The 19182-nt window shown below is 47.9% G+C and overlaps 1 protein-coding gene across 3 annotated transcripts in view; it reads right to left on the minus strand.

Annotated features, from left to right (window-relative positions):
* Lpin1 (lipin 1) overlaps window positions 1-15302 on the minus strand; it is a 102501-nt gene extending 87199 nt beyond the window's left edge. For 2 of the 3 annotated variants that reach the window (XM_085830206.1, XM_029484351.2), the window contains exon 1: window positions 15159-15301. In XM_085830206.1, the coding sequence (XP_085686332.1) occupies window positions 15159-15272 (114 nt within the window). In that variant the 5' untranslated portion in view covers window positions 15273-15301. Of the gene's footprint in view, window positions 1-15158 lie in introns of all 3 variants that reach the window. The other variant, XM_021179736.3, reaches the window with a different exon arrangement.
* Window positions 15303-19182: the final 3880 nt, after the last annotated feature.

Raw genomic sequence — 19182 nt, forward strand, 5'->3', positions numbered from 1 at the left:
ACATCCAGTTCCTCCTCTGAAAGCCTTTGGCCTCCTGAGACTGCCATGGTGACATTACCAAGCATGAACGAGGCTATCCACAGTCAACTGGGTCCCTGCCAAGGCAGCCCGCAGTCATGACTGCCCCAGCCCCCAACCCCCTCACACCAGCCGTGGTTAGGTCTTGCTGCATATGAGGATGAGCTACCTGAAAATGCAGACTCCCATGTCTCTGAAAAGCCAGGAGCTGGGCAGGATTTTAGCTTCAAGGGGGTTCCGTAGCTTGGGAGAAATTAATGGCACAGTCAGTCCTGCACAGAGCAAAACTCCAAGGCCACAGCCTTGCCTGCCTGGCCTGGGAAGCCACCCAAAGCCCAAGGGCATGCTGGAAAGCCACCCAAAGCCCAGGTGCATGACAAATCAGGGCTGTCTTCCTTCCCTCAATAGTTGTCCTCGGAAGACCTATTCTTGAACTCATTTTCCTTTGAGTAGGATGAGGTAGAGCTTGTTCCCCAGCCCTGTAAGATGGGAGGGAAAGAGCCAGGGTGAGGTCAGAAGGACAAACTCTAGGTGCTCACACACTAGTAAGGACTTGCAGAACCACATAAGGACATCACTCTGAGATTTTGTATTTTTGTTTTGTTTTGGTTAAGGTTGTTTGTTTGTTTGTTTGTTTGTTTTTCTCTCACATTTCATGACCTGCAGAATCAAAATGACCTTTCCCAAGGCCAGCTGTTTCTCCATCCCGGCTCCCATTCCCAATAGGATAGGAGTTGTTCTAAAGACAGAGCTGCTCAACACACATTCCCAGCATCCACCTCTGTGCAAGGTTATTCTGAACTCGAAGCCAGTTCTTTGTAAGTACCTTGAGCCGCCATGTTCTCTTTACAACCACCACCAACAAAAAAATCTGAACACTGTGACTCTGGGTAATAATTGAAATGTGCCCTGCTTTTTTAAACAATGGTGCCATCATCTCTGTGTGCCCAAAGGCAAACCACAGAATGTGTGCCTCCAACTCCTCAGCAGTACGATAGAGATAACAACTACTCCCAGGGGGAGATCAGCTTTTGGGGAAATAAGACTTGTGGTTCGGAAACTACAAGTGTGTGTGTGGTGGGGGCAGAGAGTGGATCAGAGAGGCAAGGTAAGGAAGATCCAAGGATAAAATGGGCAAAAGGCAGCCTCAAAGGAGCACCTACCTATACCAGTGCCAAAATGCTCCTGGGACTTTGAGGTGGTGATTACGTGAGTGGAACAATGAGAGAGAAATAACAAAGTCATGTTTTATCTAGAGAGCTGGCTAGTCCAGAAGGATGAAGGTTGGTACCCTACGTTCTGCCTTCCATCTCCTCTCCAGACAGCAGGCGTTGTAGGAGGGGTAGAAAGACAGTCATCCCAGAGTTCAGTCTTAGCCTCTCCAGTCAGCTGGTCAGCTTCTCCCTGAAGTTCAGGATAGCTATGTCTCCCTCATCTCCTACACTTCTCCCTCATCATCTGGAGATCTGGACTCTGGCACAGTTTAAAATATTGAATGTGGGTCAAGTGAGTTGGCCTATCAGGTACAGGCTCCCGATGGTCTGACATCAATCCCTACAACCCACATGGTGGAAGAAGAAAACCAACTCTCCAAAGTTGTCCTCTGACCACCACCACCACCCCCCCCCACATACACACACGCAGGCCAAGGCACACACAAGCACATGCACACATACATGCCAAGGTATACACACACAAACACACACATGCCAAGGTACACACAAGCATTGTATGTACCACCCACACCCAAAATAAATATAAGAAAATTTTAGATATTCAACCTAGTTAGTGTTCCCTGATGCCTTGTGCTCTTTCACGGTCACCTGGGCTGAACAGTCAGCTCAGAACAAGCCATTAGCAGTACGTACCTGCTAAGCTATCAGTGGCCTGTATGTGTGGTACATCCCTTTTTGCAATACACGGTATAAATGTCCCCATGTAATATAAAATACAAACGGTCTCCTGTCCATCCTTCCTGGGTCCCAGCAAGTCACGTATCTGGAGCACTTATCCCCAAACTCAGTGTCAGTTCCTCTGGTCCCCTTCAAGTCTTTGCTCCAATGGCGTCTTCCCAGTGAGCCTCCCTCCCGACTCAGAGCCCGGGCCCTACACTCTGCTCTATTTTCCCTCTCATATAGCACAGCATACAATGTTTTGCTTTCACTGTTTGTTTATAAGACTGTCCAGGATGGGAGGTCCAGGAAGGCTAGACTTTAGTCTGGGTTTAGGCTGTGTGGGCCAGAATTGCTCACAAATCTCCAGCAGAGGAGCGAGCATCTAACTGATTTCAGTAAACATCACTGGGTGATCGAAGTGGGCAAAGCACAGCCTGGTGATTGCCTTGGACCATGGGGCTAAGATCCTGATTTGGGGCTTGGGGTATATCTTAGTGGTAGGATGCTTGTCAGGCATGTGTGAGGCCATAGGCTTACACTCCAGCGTCACAATAATGATAATAATGGCAAATAATAATAATAATGTCCTATAATAGCTCATATTGACTGTCACTGAAATCCACTGAGAAAATAATTGACTGTTTTCTCCTTATAGTGGGTATATATGAAAAGAGCGTATATATATTTTAAAAAACAAAATTTCAAAAGCTATACATGCCTATTATATATTCAGTCCTATCCTCAGTGGCTGATGAGGTACTCCAAGAACCATGGCCCTGTCTCCTTCGCATCGCATGCACACTGTGTCCTGCCTCCGTGCTCCCCTCCCCCCCCACACACACCAAGGCTGTCGAATGAAGCCAGACCAGAGTCCCAAAGCCACTGTGCCATATGATGTTGCAGAAGATCTGAGGAAACAGAGATGGCCGCGGGGAGAGGGATCGCAGAGGCTGAGCTCAGCTCTCAAGAGCCAAGGGAAGGGTGAGTTCCTAGAGATGGCATTGACACAGAGTTGGAGGGCTCTGCAAACCCTGTACTGGTCACGGGGTAGATCACGTGATAGTTGCGGACCATCTGAACACATTGTTTAACCTCCCCTCGACTTCCTTATCAGCTCAGAGAAACCGTTCTCCACAACCTACAAAAATCAACTCTTATTTCAAGAGCCCCAAAATGCTGTGCCAAACTGACTCGTTGACTCAGTGGGAAAAGGACAAACCCGCATTTTGGACACTCTTACCAGACCTTTTCCACTTAAACAGGGTCTTGTGTAGCCTAGGCTGATCTCAAACTTGCTATGTAGCCCAGGGTAACTTTGAACTTTTGATCCTCCAGCCTTCACCTCCCAAATGCTGAGTTTACTCACTTCTAATATCTTTGGGACCCAGCTGTGAGGCTTTTATCTAGTTCTCCGACTCTCCAGCGCCACCTACTGTGCACAAAGCATCCATCCCCACCACCTGGAAGTTCCACTCTGACCCAGTCCAGACAAAGTCTCTATGATTGATTATGTGTATGGGAAAAGCTGATCCCTGTCCCCAGATAACATATCTTCCTGACTTCAGCTACTCTCAGACTGCAGCGAATTCTCAGTATCTCAGGGGGATCTCAGAATCCCGTTCGTCTCTGTGGCTTGGAATTTAACAAAAGGTACCTGAGCCTGCAGTGTCTCACTTTCTGATAACGATTTTCAAAGGAAGACATCTATAGAAAGGAGCCTGAACAAATCCTGTCCTGCAGTACTCTGTGATCCAATTCCAGCAATCCTAGTCTCATGTCCCTTGGAGGAAAGTAGAGAAGGAGGCATGAGCTCTGGGAGTTGGGGAGGAAGCATTCGTAAGACACTTACAGGAAGCTCCAATCACTGCTATACACGTCACAAAGTTTATGGTACAAAGACTAATCCTGTTTTTTCACCAGAATCAGCTAAAGGTTTCTATAGCATTGTACACTCCCAATCCCTGTTTATCAGCTACCAATAGCAAGCAGATGAGCCGACGGGAACCAGGCAAGGTCTAGAAGATCATTTAGCCTGAAACTATTTGGTTTGTGATACATGCGCGCGCACACACACACACACATACACACACACACACACACACACACACACACACACACCTCACAATAATGCACTTGGCAACTTAATTTCTTCTCCTGGGTTTACAAACTATGCACACATACTTCTCTCCAAACAACACACCCAGCAACCACCTGGTTCTCTCCACCTACACTAGGAAACAATAATATACTTCTCTGCCCCTAGTAACAATCAAATTTAGATAGTTGCTATCCATGTATGTTCCCATATTGTCCAGGTATGAAGAACAGAAAGGCCAATCTGGCGTGAACTAGCTTAGGATGCATGTGCAGTAAAGCAAAACTATGTCCACCTTGTACCATCGTATGCATATGCATAATTGGGTGTGCATATGATTAAAATTAAATGCATTATGGGAAGAAAAATGCACAGTGGGAAAATGAATATGTGACCACTCAAAACAAGGATCCATCCACTACTCTCCTGAGTAAACTGCCCTCCTTCCTCCAGACTCATGGCCCTCTGTCAATCTTGGTAGTGGGTCCCTCTACAATCGGCACTATCATTTCTCAAACGAAATTATATTGTTCCTTTTACAAATCTGTGACCCCATATTTTCAGTTCTTTAGGTAAGAAGCCAAGAACCTGGAAACACCCGACTTAGACCCAGATGACCTACAGTAATGCAGGGACTTGTCAGAGCTTTCAGTGACTCTGCTATTTGGGAATCACTCATTGCTTTGCAAGTCCCACAGCAACTGGACTTTCAAATAAGGCTGCTTGCGAGCAGAGTGACTCACCGACATCACAAAGCAAGGATGCACCAGAGCCAAAGCAAAGCGGAGGGAAGAACACCAGCCTCTGGAATGACACTTTCACAGAAGGTCAAAGCTTTGACTGTCCCAGGTAAGAAGAAGCAGGACACACCTTTTTGCTTTGAACACATCTTCTAGGAAACCCAGGCGTCAGGGAGTGGATTGTGTCCTAAATGCCTTCCAGTGAGTCATTCTTAGCACTGGAAAACGAGGGACATTAACTCCTGCAAGAAGGCATCATTGGGAATGTGTACACATCATTCAGCTGTGCTGAAGCAAGTTTTCCTTTCCCATGGAGAACTTGGAGTGTCAGGCAGAGAAGAGCAGGCACAGGCACCCAAGGACACACGTGCTTTCTACACACATGGTCAAAAAGGCTCCAGTAAGGCATTTGATAAAAATCTTCCATGAGGCCCAACAGGGCAGATGAGAGGGCTTGTGGGTGGTGGGGCTCATGTACTGAGTCCAGCTAGATAAACCACTCTATCCAGGAAAGGGAGGATGGTTCAGATGGAGGCTTCAAATGGTACACTGGTGGCTCTAGTCTTACCCTCTCTTAAACATTTTAGCAATGTTGAGCTAAGAAAGAAAGCATGTTTGTAGCTTATGGCCAAGATGACATCATAAATTGGTTCTTCAAATCATCTTAACCCCCTGGTACGTAAATAGATGGAAGAAAAATTACGTCATAGAGAAAAGACACAGGCTTACAAAGAGGGTGTTTGCAGAAGCCGAAATCAGAGCAGAGATGTAAAGAGAGGGTTAGCAAGATGGCTTCGTGGGGAAAGGTGCCTGCTGCCAATTCTGACAACCTGAGTTCAATCCCTGACTTCCAAGTGTGTACCATGACACATGATGCCCCCTTCCCCTACACACACACACACACACACACACACAAATAGATACATATTTTTTAAAAAGAATGTAAAGAGTTGGATGTGGTTGAGCAAGCCACAGGCCTACAGACAGTGACTGGTACTTTTCTGTGACTCTAGTTTCAGAAGATTCAGTGTCCTCTTCAGGCACCTCCACCGGCGTTCATATGGTACATAGACAAACGCAGGTGGAACACCCATACACATGAAATAAAATTTTAAAATATTTTATGTCAGTTTTCTACTTACTTATTATACATGTGCCCATGCCACAGTGCACATGAAAAGAGCAGAGTGTGACTTGCAGGAGCCTGCTCAGACTGAGCTGAGATTGTCAGACTGGTGGCAATCTACTGAGCCATCCCACTAGCCCCCAATAGCCAACTTACCGCGCTCCCTCCCTTTTCCTCTGTGTGTGCCTCTGTCTCTCTCTGTCTCTGCCTCTCCGTCTCTGTCTCTCTGTCTCTCTGTCCCTGTCTCTCTGTCTCTGTCTCTGTCTGTCTGTCTGTCTCTCTCTCTCTCTCTCTCTCACACACACACACACACACACACACACACACACCACTGGTTCTCGGAAGCACCAGCAAGTCAAAACACAGAGTGTAATTCTGACACTCACTACAGAAAGTCAGACTTCATTTCTCACAAGAACTCAGTGTAATTAGAATAACCCTTTCCAACCCTGGCCAGGCGTCATCACCAGAGCTGTAAGAAAACAGGGCTGCCTGGGGCCCAGGCCTATATACTCAGATTCTACATCATCTGGCTGCTCTGTGAGCAGTCCTGACTGTCCAGGGCTGACATAAGCAGAAGATGCTCAGCTCTGCCTATAAAGCATGATGACCAAGCAGGCCACACCCATAGTCAGCACTCAAGACTAATGTCCTATGTCAAGTCTTCCTTCTGGTGGGAATTTCCAGAAATGGATCCCCCAAAAGTCACTCTCTTGTGGCTCTTCATGTGCACACCCCATCTGCTATCACCCCCTAAGAAGGCTCCTGCTAGGGTCAGCAGAAAATGACCATCACTTCAGAGACATTAGATCTCTAATTCAGGCTGGAGAATTAGCATCCGTGAAAGTCAGGTCCCATGTTTCACGTGCAGAGAGAAACAGGAAGGCAGCATCTCTAGTGGAGAGAGCAGAGTCTTTGGAAATAGGCGACCCTCCATGGAAACAGCATGGCTGCCGGATGACACAGCTGAGAGAGAGACAGACAGACAGACAGAGGGGCGCGCGTATGCACACGCGCACACACAAATGAAATACTAATAAAACTCTCTCAGGTCCTCTGTGTGTGACTAATTGTCAGTGTAGGATCTCTCTGTCTCTCTCTCTGTGTGTGTCTCTCTGTCTCTCTCTATCTCTCTGTCTCTCTGTCTCTGTCTCTGTCTCTGTCTCTCTCTCTCTCTCTGTGTGTGTGTGTGTGTGCACGCGTGCGCGTGTGTTTTACATTCTTATTTACTATTACATGGTTCATGTTAGGGGCTGAGATCAGAGGACACTTTCAGGAGTCAGGTCTCCCCTTCCACCACGTAAACCTAGAGAAATAAATGCAGACAATCAAGTTTGGCAGCAAGTGCCTTTATGCATGAATCCACTGTTGGATTCTTAGGCAGGGATAGAGCAAAATATGGAAAATGGCAGATATGGTACCCAACGTGAACGTTTACACAGTACACAATAATAAACCAGATAAATCACCTTAAAGCACTTTGGATCACCAAAAGCCCAAGAATAACTCATGTCTGCAAAATGCCGTTTCCCAAATTGACGGCTTACATTCACGTTGACGCACGTTCTCTCTCTCCATGTACTGACGCCATGGCCATTTCTAACTGTGTAAAAGCTAGATACTCGAGCTCGGCTCGCTTCACCAGCCACTGCAAAGTGTCTATCAGATGGCTATTAATAAACTTGGTTTCTGCTGAGGTCAAATCCGGTAAAAGGACGGACGAGCCAAGTCTCCCCTCCCCCACCCCTTTCATTTTGAACTGGTTTAAACCACTTCATTCTTAGATGAAGAGAATTCATTTAAGAAGTTCAATAAAACTCTTATTGTTAGCTGAAGTTGTTTTAGGTATTGATTCATGTTCCATTTGTTAACGATGGCCATTCCTTACTGAAGAAGGAACGAGTTCCCTCAGCAAGACCCGGCCTGAGAATCTTGTGACACCGCCCTCTAGAGGCTAGTTCTGAGCCAGAACACCAGAGCCTTATTCAGAATCACCTAGATCATCAATGGCTCTAAGCTGCGGGTGAGACCCCTTTGGGAGTCAAACAACCCTTTCACATGGGTGGCCTGGACCATCAGAAAGCACAGATAGTTATGTTACAGTGTACAACAATACCAAAATCACAGGTATAAAATAGCAATGAAAATAACGTTACAGCTAGGGGTCACCACAGCGTGAAGAACTGTATTAAAGGGTTGCAGCATTAGGAACGTTGAGAACCACTGCCCAAGATCACTCCTATAAAGGGCTGCCCTTGAGGAGAAGGTAGGGGAGGGGGCAAATAAGAAACAGGCGAGGCCCGAGAAGTCTAACAAGGCAGCGAAGCAAAGCAGAGCCCCTGGTGTGGCTGTGAAGGAAGGCTGGAGTCTGCTACTCCATGCCAAAAAGAATGGCAGCCATGGCTGCAGAGTGAAAGACATGAGGATGTCTCCAGGATGTTAACTCCTCTGGGGGGTACAGTACTGAAACCTTGGCACAACCCCACAACCCCACAACTATCCAACTCTGAGTCACCCTGGTCCCTTTTGTAAAAATCAAGATTTAAAAAAAAAAAAGGTTGGAGAGCCATCCACTCCTGGCCTGGCCCTTGCTCCAGCAGACTCTCCTGCCTACGTCAGCATCATTCTTGGCACTAGCGAGCATTGGAGGTTGAAGCTCCAGCAACTGGCGGGGACCCAGGGTCACCAGTGAGGTCAGCGTGAGCCTGAGACCTGCCTGGAATTCACAAGCTTTGCAGGGCTTGTGGAACTTTACACCGGTTCATGCTTTCCTCTCAGCTTCTTCTGATACATTTTTTCATGAGAAGTTTTTTCTACAACCTTAAAAACAAAATCCTTTTCTAAGACGAAATAGTAACCATCAGACTCCTCGCCAACATCACCTCATTCACCCCAGGACAAGGAATGCAGACTCCTAAGCACCATGCTTTCTGACTTGTTTTGCTTTTTTTGGAGACGAGACCTCCATATGTAAACCGGGCTGGCTCAACTCATGATCCTTCTGCTCCAGCTTCCCAAGTGTTGGTATTATAGACACATCACCACGCCCCAGTTTGAAAGATTAAAAAACCCAAGACCACTGGAGCCCCCCAAACAGTTGTGTCAAGGACAGTAGCTTTGTTTAGAGGCAGCAGAGCTAGTATTTCATCCAGAGACTGTGGGCTCTAAAGCCGGGGTACCCTGTGTTCTCTAGCCAGAGAAGTGGTTCTCAACCTGTGGGTCATGACCCCCTCACAGGGCTCACCTGAGACCATTAGGAAAACAGTGATTTTTTTTAATTTTTAATATTTTTATTACATATTTTCCTCAATTACATTTCCAATGCTATCCCAAAAGTCCCCCATAGCGCCCCCCACTTCCCTACCCACCCATTCCCATTCTTTTGGCCCGAAAACAGTGATATTTGTGTTACAGTTCCTAACAGTATCAGAACTCCAGTTATGAAAATAATTTTATGGTTGGGGATCCCCCCCCCCGATAGCATTAGGAAGGTTGTGAACCACTGACCTAGAGGAAACAATTAGACATCAAAAGTTGTGTCATCTCAATTTGCTAGAGGGAAAGAGAGTGGAGGTACAGGCTGGAGGCCTGGAATGTCACAGCCTGAGATCGACGGAAACACTAGGCTCACTTAAAAGCAGTGTCTGCTTGTCTCTGGTAACTCAACTCCATAAAGCAATACAAAATCTATTTATATCAGAAACACAACTATGAAGTGAAGAAAATCTAGGCACATACTTTAAAGAAGAGAAGAGGTCCACCGTAGATTGTACAGTTATGGAGGTGGCAATAACTAAACCCGCGGGGATAGGCAGGGCTGTGGTGGTTGCAGGGAGGAGTAGATCAGTGCCATGTCCATACAAGATGATGGCTATGCTCCGTGGAGCATCCAACAGACTGCCCCGCCTGCTCATTCCTAGGACTGGCTTTAAGTCCTTACTCTAGTGAGATTTCTGGTTAGGTTACTGTTACTGTGCTCCGTGATGAACAACTCAGGAAGGAAGGAGTTCACTTCCGCTTACAGTTGTATGCCATCACAGAAGGAAGTCAAGGTAGGAATTCAATGCAGGAACTTGGAGGCAGGAACTGAAGAGGGGGCCATGGAAGAGTGCTGCTCACTGGCTTGCTCCTCGTGGCTTATTCAGGCCACTTGCTTATACAACACAGGACCACCTGCCCATAGGTGACATCACCCTGGGGCCCTTCCACACCAATACTTAATTTATAAAATGCCCCCAGAGATTTGTCGATGGGCCAATCTGATAGAGGCAACTTCTCAACTGACATCCCTTCTTCCTAGATAGTTTGCGTCAACTTGGCAAAACAAAAAACAACAACAACAGAACTAATCACAACACTTCTGCAATGTGTTCATTCTAACTTGGCATCATTAGGTCCCTTAGGGATCAGGTTAAAGCCATGTTCTCAGACGGTGGGTGGATCATGATCCCTTTGTGGGTTGAACAACCCTTCCACATGGGTTGCCTAAGGACATCGGAAAACACAGATACCATTATGACTCACAGCAGTAGCAAAATTAGTTATGAAGTAGCAATGGAAATAATTTTATGATTGGGGGTCACCACAACATGAGGGTCTCAGCTCAGCGTTAGGAAGGTTGAGAGCCACCGTGTTAGAAGACGGCTGGTTTTCTGCATGTGATGTCAGGGTACCACCTGCAGAGGGAGCTCAAGACTCTCGTGCTCACCTGATACTGGCCAAGGTGGGCCTTAGTCGCAGGGGCAGGAGCCATGTAAAGGCTGTTACCAGACTCCCCTCTTCCTACCTCTCTGCACAACACTTCCGGCCATTTTTCTCTCTGGTTCTCCCCCAACACTCCTGCCCAAAGGCAAAAGCTCTTGGACACAGGTGCTCAGCCTGCACAGGGCATAGACAGACCTTGTCCCTTGGTGCCAGAGATCCCCCAAGAAATCATCCCCCAGCCTCTGTCCAGGTATCTGGAAGGTGGAGGCAATATCCTAGAGACAAACATGCTCTGTATTTAGTCTTTTTTGTAATCCCTAGCAGAGCCTAGATCTGACAGAGTAGGTTGGGCCTGGGGTCCTGAAGAGTCACCTCCCTGGAGATCCAGCTAAAACCTCTGAAGAAAAGGACATGGCCCCAGGCAAGGTGTGTCCAAGATGGATGAAGTTTGTGCACAACGCTGAGGAGTGGCTGGGCTGACTAAAGGTCTGGCCTGGATGAAACCTGCACTCAGGATAGATAACAATAACACAAGGTTCCATTTGTCTATGTCCTAAAAGTGCTCTGTAGGTCCAACACCTAAGTGAACATATGTACTTTTGCAAATTATAGCATATATATAATTTATAGTACAGATAAATTTATATAGTTATATATTATATTTTATAATATAGAAACATGTAACACACACACACACATATATATATGAAAGAGAGAGAGAATCTCATGTACAGCTAGCTGTGTCGTCAATGGTGACCTTCAGCTCCTGATTCTGTTGTCTCCAGCTCCTGTGTCCTGGAGTCACATACATGCACCACTATACCTTGCTGTATGCGGTGCTCAGGGTGAAACTTGAGCTTTGGACATAATGGGCAAACACTAACTGAGTTCTATGCCCGGCCCTCAGTTTTTTGATCTCTTAAAGTTTAGATTTATTAATTTATTTTACATGTGATATGTGGGTTGCATGTATATATGTGCATCACATGCATGTTTGGTGCCCAAGCAGTTCAGAAGAGGACTTTGGATGCCCTGGAACTGGAGTGAGAGATGGATGGTTGTAAATCTCCAGGTGGGAGCTGGGAATTGAACCCAGCTCTTCTGCAAGAGCAACAGGTGCTCTTCACTACTGAGTTCCCCACCTCCGGCTCAAAATTTGATTACTTGTCACTATTACATTTACAGCCCTTAGCCACAGGGCATCCTTCCCAGCTTCAATGGTAGTATTAAGGACAATTTCTGTCTTTGGAACTCTGGTGACTCTTTTATCGTTAAATATTAGAAGCACTGCTTTACAGATGGGGAAACTAAGGCTCTAGCAAGCTAAACTGGCATATGAACCCAAAGCTTTCTGGCTCCTGCACTTTGGCCTTCTGGGTCTCATATTTGGCCCATGACTGCTTGCTGTCTTTCAGAGGCTAGGTGCCCAGCCAAGATGAATGTCAGAGTGCACGTCCCAACTAGGAAGAAAGAAAAAAAAAAAGACTCCCCGAGAGCAGGCAGCTTGGGGTAGGAACACCCTGTACCCTCAAGCTTGCTTGTGCTCACACTCACCCCCCAGACAAGTGGGCTCTATCCCTGATTGCTGTTTATTGAAACCCTACTCCTCTTCTGCCTTAGGCCAGCTTCTCACAGGCGCCTTCCTGGCCTTGCTCGGCACGGTCACTCCTGAACTGGGCCTTGAGAACTCTGTGGATGGCAGGCTGCAGTCTGCCCACCCACAGTTGCCTGACCTCCTTTAAGGGCCAAGCTTAGCATCTCCCCCACCCTGCTGGGCTCTAAACATACTCAGGACCCAGCAATGCCTATGGGCCTGAAACAGAGCCCAGAGACTCTGTGGCCAACGCTGCAGGTGGGTGGTGCCAGCTGAGCAGGTGCTTCCAGGAGCTGCGTCTCTGCCAGCTGCCCTTTTCCCAGCCTCACAGTGGCTGAGCTGCTTTTACCCTTCCCAGAAGCCAGGCAGCTGAGCCTGGGCCCCGAGCCAGGGCAGCTGTAGCTCCTGCCTTTGTCTGTTCACCAGATCCTCTGAAGCCACCCTGAAGCATCCCTGATCTCACAGGTCCGTCTGGGATCCTGCTCCAGAGTCTGGGGTTGGACCCAGTTCTTACGCTTCATTAAAGCCATAGCTTGGGCACTCCCTTGTCTCCTGAGATCCAGTGCCTGATCCTGATCCAGATCCTGCTCAAACCCCCACCAAGAGAGAAAGGCATTGGTTTCGCTGGGCCTGCTGTTTAGGCACTCCAGGATGCTATCATAACAGGGGGTCAGATTCTTCCAGAAGGCTGAGCCAATGAATCAAGGACCTACAAAGCCCAACCTTAGAGTCAACCCCCCTTGCGGGGAACCAGAAGCAGTGTGTCTCCAGCAGCAGCCAAGACTCTATCACCTCTCATTGTCTGTCCCACCCCCCACCCCCCCACCATAGCCTGTTTTGCTCTGAGAACAAACAAGAGAAGCCAGGCTATGGTGGCACAGGGGACAGACCTGTTACAGACTAAGCTTCTTCAGTGAATGAGCACTTATCTAGTACATGAGACCGTGGGGAAAGTGACCGAATTAAAGGGGACAAAGTGTGGATTTCAAACCCCTTTGTCCCTTTATTATAAAAAGCCACCGAAGATGGACGCTCCGCCTCGGCTTACAATGCTCTAGGCGTTTGTTCACATGCTCCTTTATGTCCTGCACAATCCACACTGACCACATTCCAAACATGAGCAGGGGCTGGAAGGGGCCTCGTCAACGAGGAGCTCGCCTTGCAGGCCCGAGGACCTGGCTTTGAGCCCCCACAAGAAACCCATGTGAAAAATCCTAGGTACAGTGGCTGCATGCTTGTATTTACAGGTGGGGAGGCAGAGATACAGAGCAGTGGACTTAGTTGGTTAGTCAGCCTACATGGCAAGTCCTGGATCAAGGAGGCACCCTGTCTCAAAAAACAAGGTGGGTGGCACCTGAGGAATAACACCTAGGGTTGACCTCTGACCTAACACACACAGACACACACATGCACACAGAGAGACAGAGAGACAGCAACAGAGACAGACACACACATGAAGAAACACACACAGAGACAGACACACATACAGAGATAGACAGATACAGACACACAGAGAGAGACAGAGACAGGCAGACAGGCAGACACACACACACACACACACACACACATACACGCACAAGCAGAACACAGATATTCAGCCAGAGAGCTTCCTCAGATTGAAGAGCCAATGGGCACAGACTGGAGGATAGAACAGACTCTTCACCATACACAGCGGTCCCGGCTTCCCACCATATATCTTCAATCCATCCTCCCACTCAGTCGCCATGGGCAAGTCCCATTTTAACAGTCAGCTTCCTCAGATGCCTGCTACCTGGGCTGGACAAGACAACAACATGACAATGAGGCCTGCATCTCAGACCTACAGGGTGTCACTGATTATGGTGGACACAGATGTGTCTGGTGGGCATCCAGAGCTGCCCACAAAGGAGGAGTGAGTTTGCATCTGAACTGATTCAGGTGAGGATGTGTGCTACATTTTTAAGTGGCATTCCTGGACTGAAAGAAGAAAAGCGACTTTAATTCCCGATTAACCGCAAAAAACAGCTCATTGACTGTCAGAGCAGTGTTCCCAAAGAGATGTGCCACTCCTGTCCCTAGGGCTAGGCCTATGGAAACACCTCCACAAGCACGGGTCCTTTCACAAAATATCTGCCCTTGGGACGAAGTGATTTATGGGTCAGAAGCGGGAGCAGAATCCAGGACCTCCTCTCTCCTCAGCTACCCTGACTACATTGCACCCCATCCCCCTAATGGACCACCTGTCCTGAGGATAAAGATGAGCAAACTGACCATCCTTACCAGGTGCTCTGGGACACCAGCCTCTGGGAGGCTTCTTCCTGCAGGTGCAGAATAACAGGTGCTCTCTGCTCCCAAAGCCTTCCCTGCCACCGGTCTAGCCCCTACATCTGGGATCCTAACAGAGTATCATGGGGATATCCAGGGGCACCATTTGGATCAGGGGCATAATGTCTGCACTGCACCCAAACCCTCTAGCCTTTTCAGGAATAGCGAGGTCTGAATCTAGCCCAGGTCCTATCCTCAATACTCACTGCCACTTAGAGTGATCATAGCTTCCTTCCCTTTGAACTTTGGGGTCTTCAGTGACCGTAGTTATGTCTAAGCAACCCTTTCCTGGACTTTGAATGAGGTCTGAAATAGACAGTACAGAAGAGCTGAGGGCTTCCGAGTCCAAGGAACCCCATGTCATACACAGTGCTGCAAATGACCATGGTAAAGACCAGTCATTTTCATGCCTCTCTGCCTTTCTCTCTGAGGAGGTGGGGACCTGAAAACACCCAGGCTCAGAGCATACCCCAAGCATTTTTTCCATTCAGCGCAAAGAAACCAGGCTTCAAGGCTGGAATACATCAACCTGTAAACAAACCTCCCTGAGAGCCCTAAAGTGGAAGCTTGCAGGGCACACAGCTGGATACCAGGAGGGCAGGACCCTCCCAAATGGAGCCTCTGGGCACAGCTGTGGCTGTGAGCAGACGCTGAGTCTTCAGGCAGCCACATGCAGTCTTACCCATGACCATGCCGAGTCGAGGGAGCTCTTGTCTCGTGATGCCTCCCACTTGGAGCTGCAGACACGATCCTGCTCTGCCATGGCTGGACCTGCACGGTCTAGCCACCTCCTCATTCAGTGTCTGGAGAGAAATGACCCTGGGGACACCCGGCTCAGAAGCTGGAGGCCGGGCCTAGTGACATCGGAGTAGGCAAAGCTGCTTCTCTTTACTGAGCCTGGGCCAAGTCACAAGGCCCAAGCAAAGAGCAGGGTGTTGAATTGCAAATCCTTTCCCACCTGGGGACTGGCTGACAAACACCACAAGGAAGATGCAAAGATACCAGAAAATGCCAGTTTCTGTCCAGTTTGTGCGGGCTACAAGGGAAGGGGGCATGAGGCCAGCTGACTCAGCAGGACACTTCAAATCCATTATGTTCACTCCTGCCTTTGAGGTCCATCTATCTCAGGAATAAGACCCAGAGACTGAGTAACTCCCAAAGCTGAGAAGTCCTAAGACAGAATGTGGATTCAAACCCACAGAGCATCCACAAAGGAAGTTTGCACAGAGGAAGTGTTGGCAGAGAGACTATCACTGAAGCCCCTTTCCTGGTTGAGTGCAGAGAATGATGCTTTAAAGTCACAAAAATCTACCGCCCAGGAGATGGCTCGGTGTGCAAACTTGCTTGCTGTGTGCCTTAGTTGGGGTTTCTATTGCTGTGATAAAATACCGTGATCAAAAGCAAATTGGGGAGGAAAAAGAAACTAGAGACATGAGCTGATACAGTGCCCATGGAAGATACAGGCTTACTTAGCCTGCTTTTTTATAGAACCCAGAACCACCAGCCCAGAGATGGCACCATCTACAAAGGGCTGTCCCCTCCGACATCAAACACTAAGTAAGTGCCCTACAGGCTTGCCTACAACTTGATCTCCTGGAAACATTTTCTTAATGGAGGTTCCCTCCTCTCAGACGATGTTGGCTTGTGTCAAGTTGGCATAAACTATCCAGCACATGTGCAAATAAGAGGACCTGAGTTCAAATTCCTAGAGCCTACATAAAGTTGGTACCATGAGGGGCATCTATAATCCTGGTGTACCTTCAAGATATAGGAGGTGGGGACAGGAGACTCCCCAGAATCTTGTTGGCATCTAGACTGATGCCCACAGGCAAAAGAAGAGACCCAAGTGGTTGGTGGTCCTCTCACTTCCGTGCTGTGGCATGCATGTACTATTATTCACACACACACACACCACAGAACATCACACAGCAACAACAAAAATCCATACTATCCATGGCTTACTCTATGAGTTTCCCACCAAATCTGAGAGAGCTTGCTCTCTGTTAGTGCTGTCACAGGCCTGTTGGAGTCAAGAAAGCAGGGTTCCACGGCAGGGCTGCATTTCCCATGTGGCTACGTGGTACACTGAGTTCTGTCCCCTTTCCCTGTACCCTTCATTACCAATCTGCTTCCTAGCTCTATGCATCTTACATAACTCTGGTTTTGCAATGGTTTTTGTACACCTTGGGAACTCTACTGAGCATGGAAGCTGCATGATGGTGTGTGCTTTGCCAGCACAGCTCTAATGTTACACAAAGAAAATAGCAGCTTCAAGAGCTGGCCTTGGGTCAAGAATTGAAAAGTGACAAAGCAGGCCAGGTGACTTAAGGGACAGCCCTTAAACGGATTCTTGTATTCCCGCAAGTCCTGGATTCTGTTGGGCTCAGGTGGCCTGCGGTTGCAAGGAGGGAGGCTGATTCTGGGCAAAACTGAGGTCAAAGGTACATGAGAGGGAGTGCACCTGCATACAGGGCCTAGGAAGGGACTTCAGAATACTGTCTCTGAGCACGCTGGTGGACAAAGGAAGCCAGAGATGAGCAAGCCTGCAACCAGATCTAGATCACAAGCTCTATTGCTGAAGATGCTACGCACTGCTCTAAGCACATAGGGAGATCAAGCTGGAGTTAAGCTGGGAGTTTCCTCACTGCTGCATAGCCCTCATAGTGAAGACAAGATTATGTAGGATGCTGGGAGGAAGATGTCATCGATCTGCTGTACTTAACTGTGGACTCTGTGGGTAGCACTATGTTGGCCATTCATCTATAGTGACATGACTGTTATGGAGGTAACCAACTGCTCTCTGTTAGGATATGAAGACTACTCCACAGGAAGAAATTCACATCTGGTCTTGTAAGCCTGGTCAAAAGTCTGTAATTAGGGAGGTCATAGGCCTCAGGAGGAAAAGCTATTGCTACTGACTTGTTAAATAGACACAATATTTTTGTCAAACAGCTTTCTAAATAATTACATTTTTATACTCAGCTTTAGACAGAGATACTTCCTTGCAGTGGACAGTGGTAAATACAGACTCATAACTGGTCAGAATGACAAGAATGGGTGACTGCAAAATGCCCAGCCATAAGTAGGACATCTATATCAACCTTCCTAAGACTCGTGAAACATCTCAGATGAAGAGAAAGAAAGAAAATAAGAGTGAGAGGAAGTGGGGGCCCAGTGTAGAGTTTGACTTTCAGGTATGACATGGCCACTGCACTCTTATACCCAAGACAGGAAGAGTCAGCAAAGGACAGTGGGTAGCAGAAGCTGCGGCCTGCCTCATCTTCCTCTGTGTAACCCCTTCCTCGTGTTCCTGTAGCCCCAGAGGCTAGGACATTCCCTGACATCTTTAGTTCTGCCCCTTGGTTATGACAGCCTATGGTTCTTACAGCATCCCTGAAAGATTACACACACACAAAACAAGAGCTTGCAGAGTTGGTCTTCCGTGATAAAACAGAACATGGCAAAGCAGGACAGGTGACTTCAGAGACCTTAGGCTGGTTGTATAGGGACAAGATCTATAAAGTCAGATTGGGGTTCCACCCTGGGCCTCTCTGTCCCTACCCACTCAGCAGGGACACCCTGGGCCTTCCTTACCCTGAGGAGGACGGGTGTACACAGTTCATAGCAGGCACCCCACCACTATGACATGGACTCGTGTCCACATCTGAATGTTCTGAAAGGCCTTTAAGTACAAGAGAAAAAAAATGCCAACTCCCCGGGACACTTCCGCTAATCTGGGTCAACACTCATCTTACTATTTTTAATTTGGCCTGTCAAGTTATTTTAGGAACCTCATGACTGACAGGTGATAAGATTGTACCTGTCAGGTTCAGCACTGGCCCACAGGCTGATGAGAACACCAGCGCATGTAGCCTGTGCATCTGGATGCCTGGCACACTGCACTGTGAGGAAGACAGAGTGGGCTGCATCTCCGCCATCGTCCCCGGAGTTCCAAGCCTATCACAGGGCTTTCACACACACTGGCAACTTGCTGAAAGTGACAGAGTTCGTGGTGACACATGTCTCACTGCGGATTAGACAGCTGGGAGTTTGCACTGGGCCGGTGTTGTGGGTTTGGTCTAATGCTGCTTGTATTCTGCTAATTATGTTCCCCCAAAAACCTGTTTGCAGAGTCTCACATGTAAGACACTGAGGGACCCTGCCCACATTTGGTTCTGATTGGTAAATAAAAATGCCAACAGCCAATGGCTGGGCGGGGCAGACAGAAGTGGGACTTTTAGGATTCCTGGCTAGGAACAGAAAGAGGAAGGGAGAGAGAGAGATCCTCCATGCCAAGAGAAGGGACTTAGATGCCACACCTGAGAGGCACAGGACAGAGAACATAGGTCCTACACCTTGTAGGAGTCAGGAGATCACAGCCCAAGAGGGTTGCACATCTAGGGCTAGGACAGCAAAGATGTAATATAGATTTTAGTAATTTGGGAATATCAGAGGGTGGATTAGCCATGTGAAGGTTAGGAAGTGGTCCAGCCATTGAGCTATTTAAGGCATATATAAATATAAAGGCTGAGTGTGTGTGTGTGTGAGTATGTGTGTGTGAGTGTGTGTGTTATTCCGGAACCCAGAACATTGTGGGTGGGTTGTGAGGAACACTGTTGCCAATGCCGGGATTGACTTAAGTAGTGTTAAATGGGGAGTTACAGTTAGGTAGCATGCCAAGAACAGGGAAGTGACCACCAATGAGG

The sequence above is a fragment of the Mus caroli genome, unplaced genomic scaffold, assembly GCF_978045245.1.
Source record: "Mus caroli unplaced genomic scaffold, Mus_caroli_1 scaffold_14, whole genome shotgun sequence".
In the NCBI taxonomy this organism is placed as follows: Eukaryota; Metazoa; Chordata; class Mammalia; order Rodentia; family Muridae; genus Mus; species Mus caroli.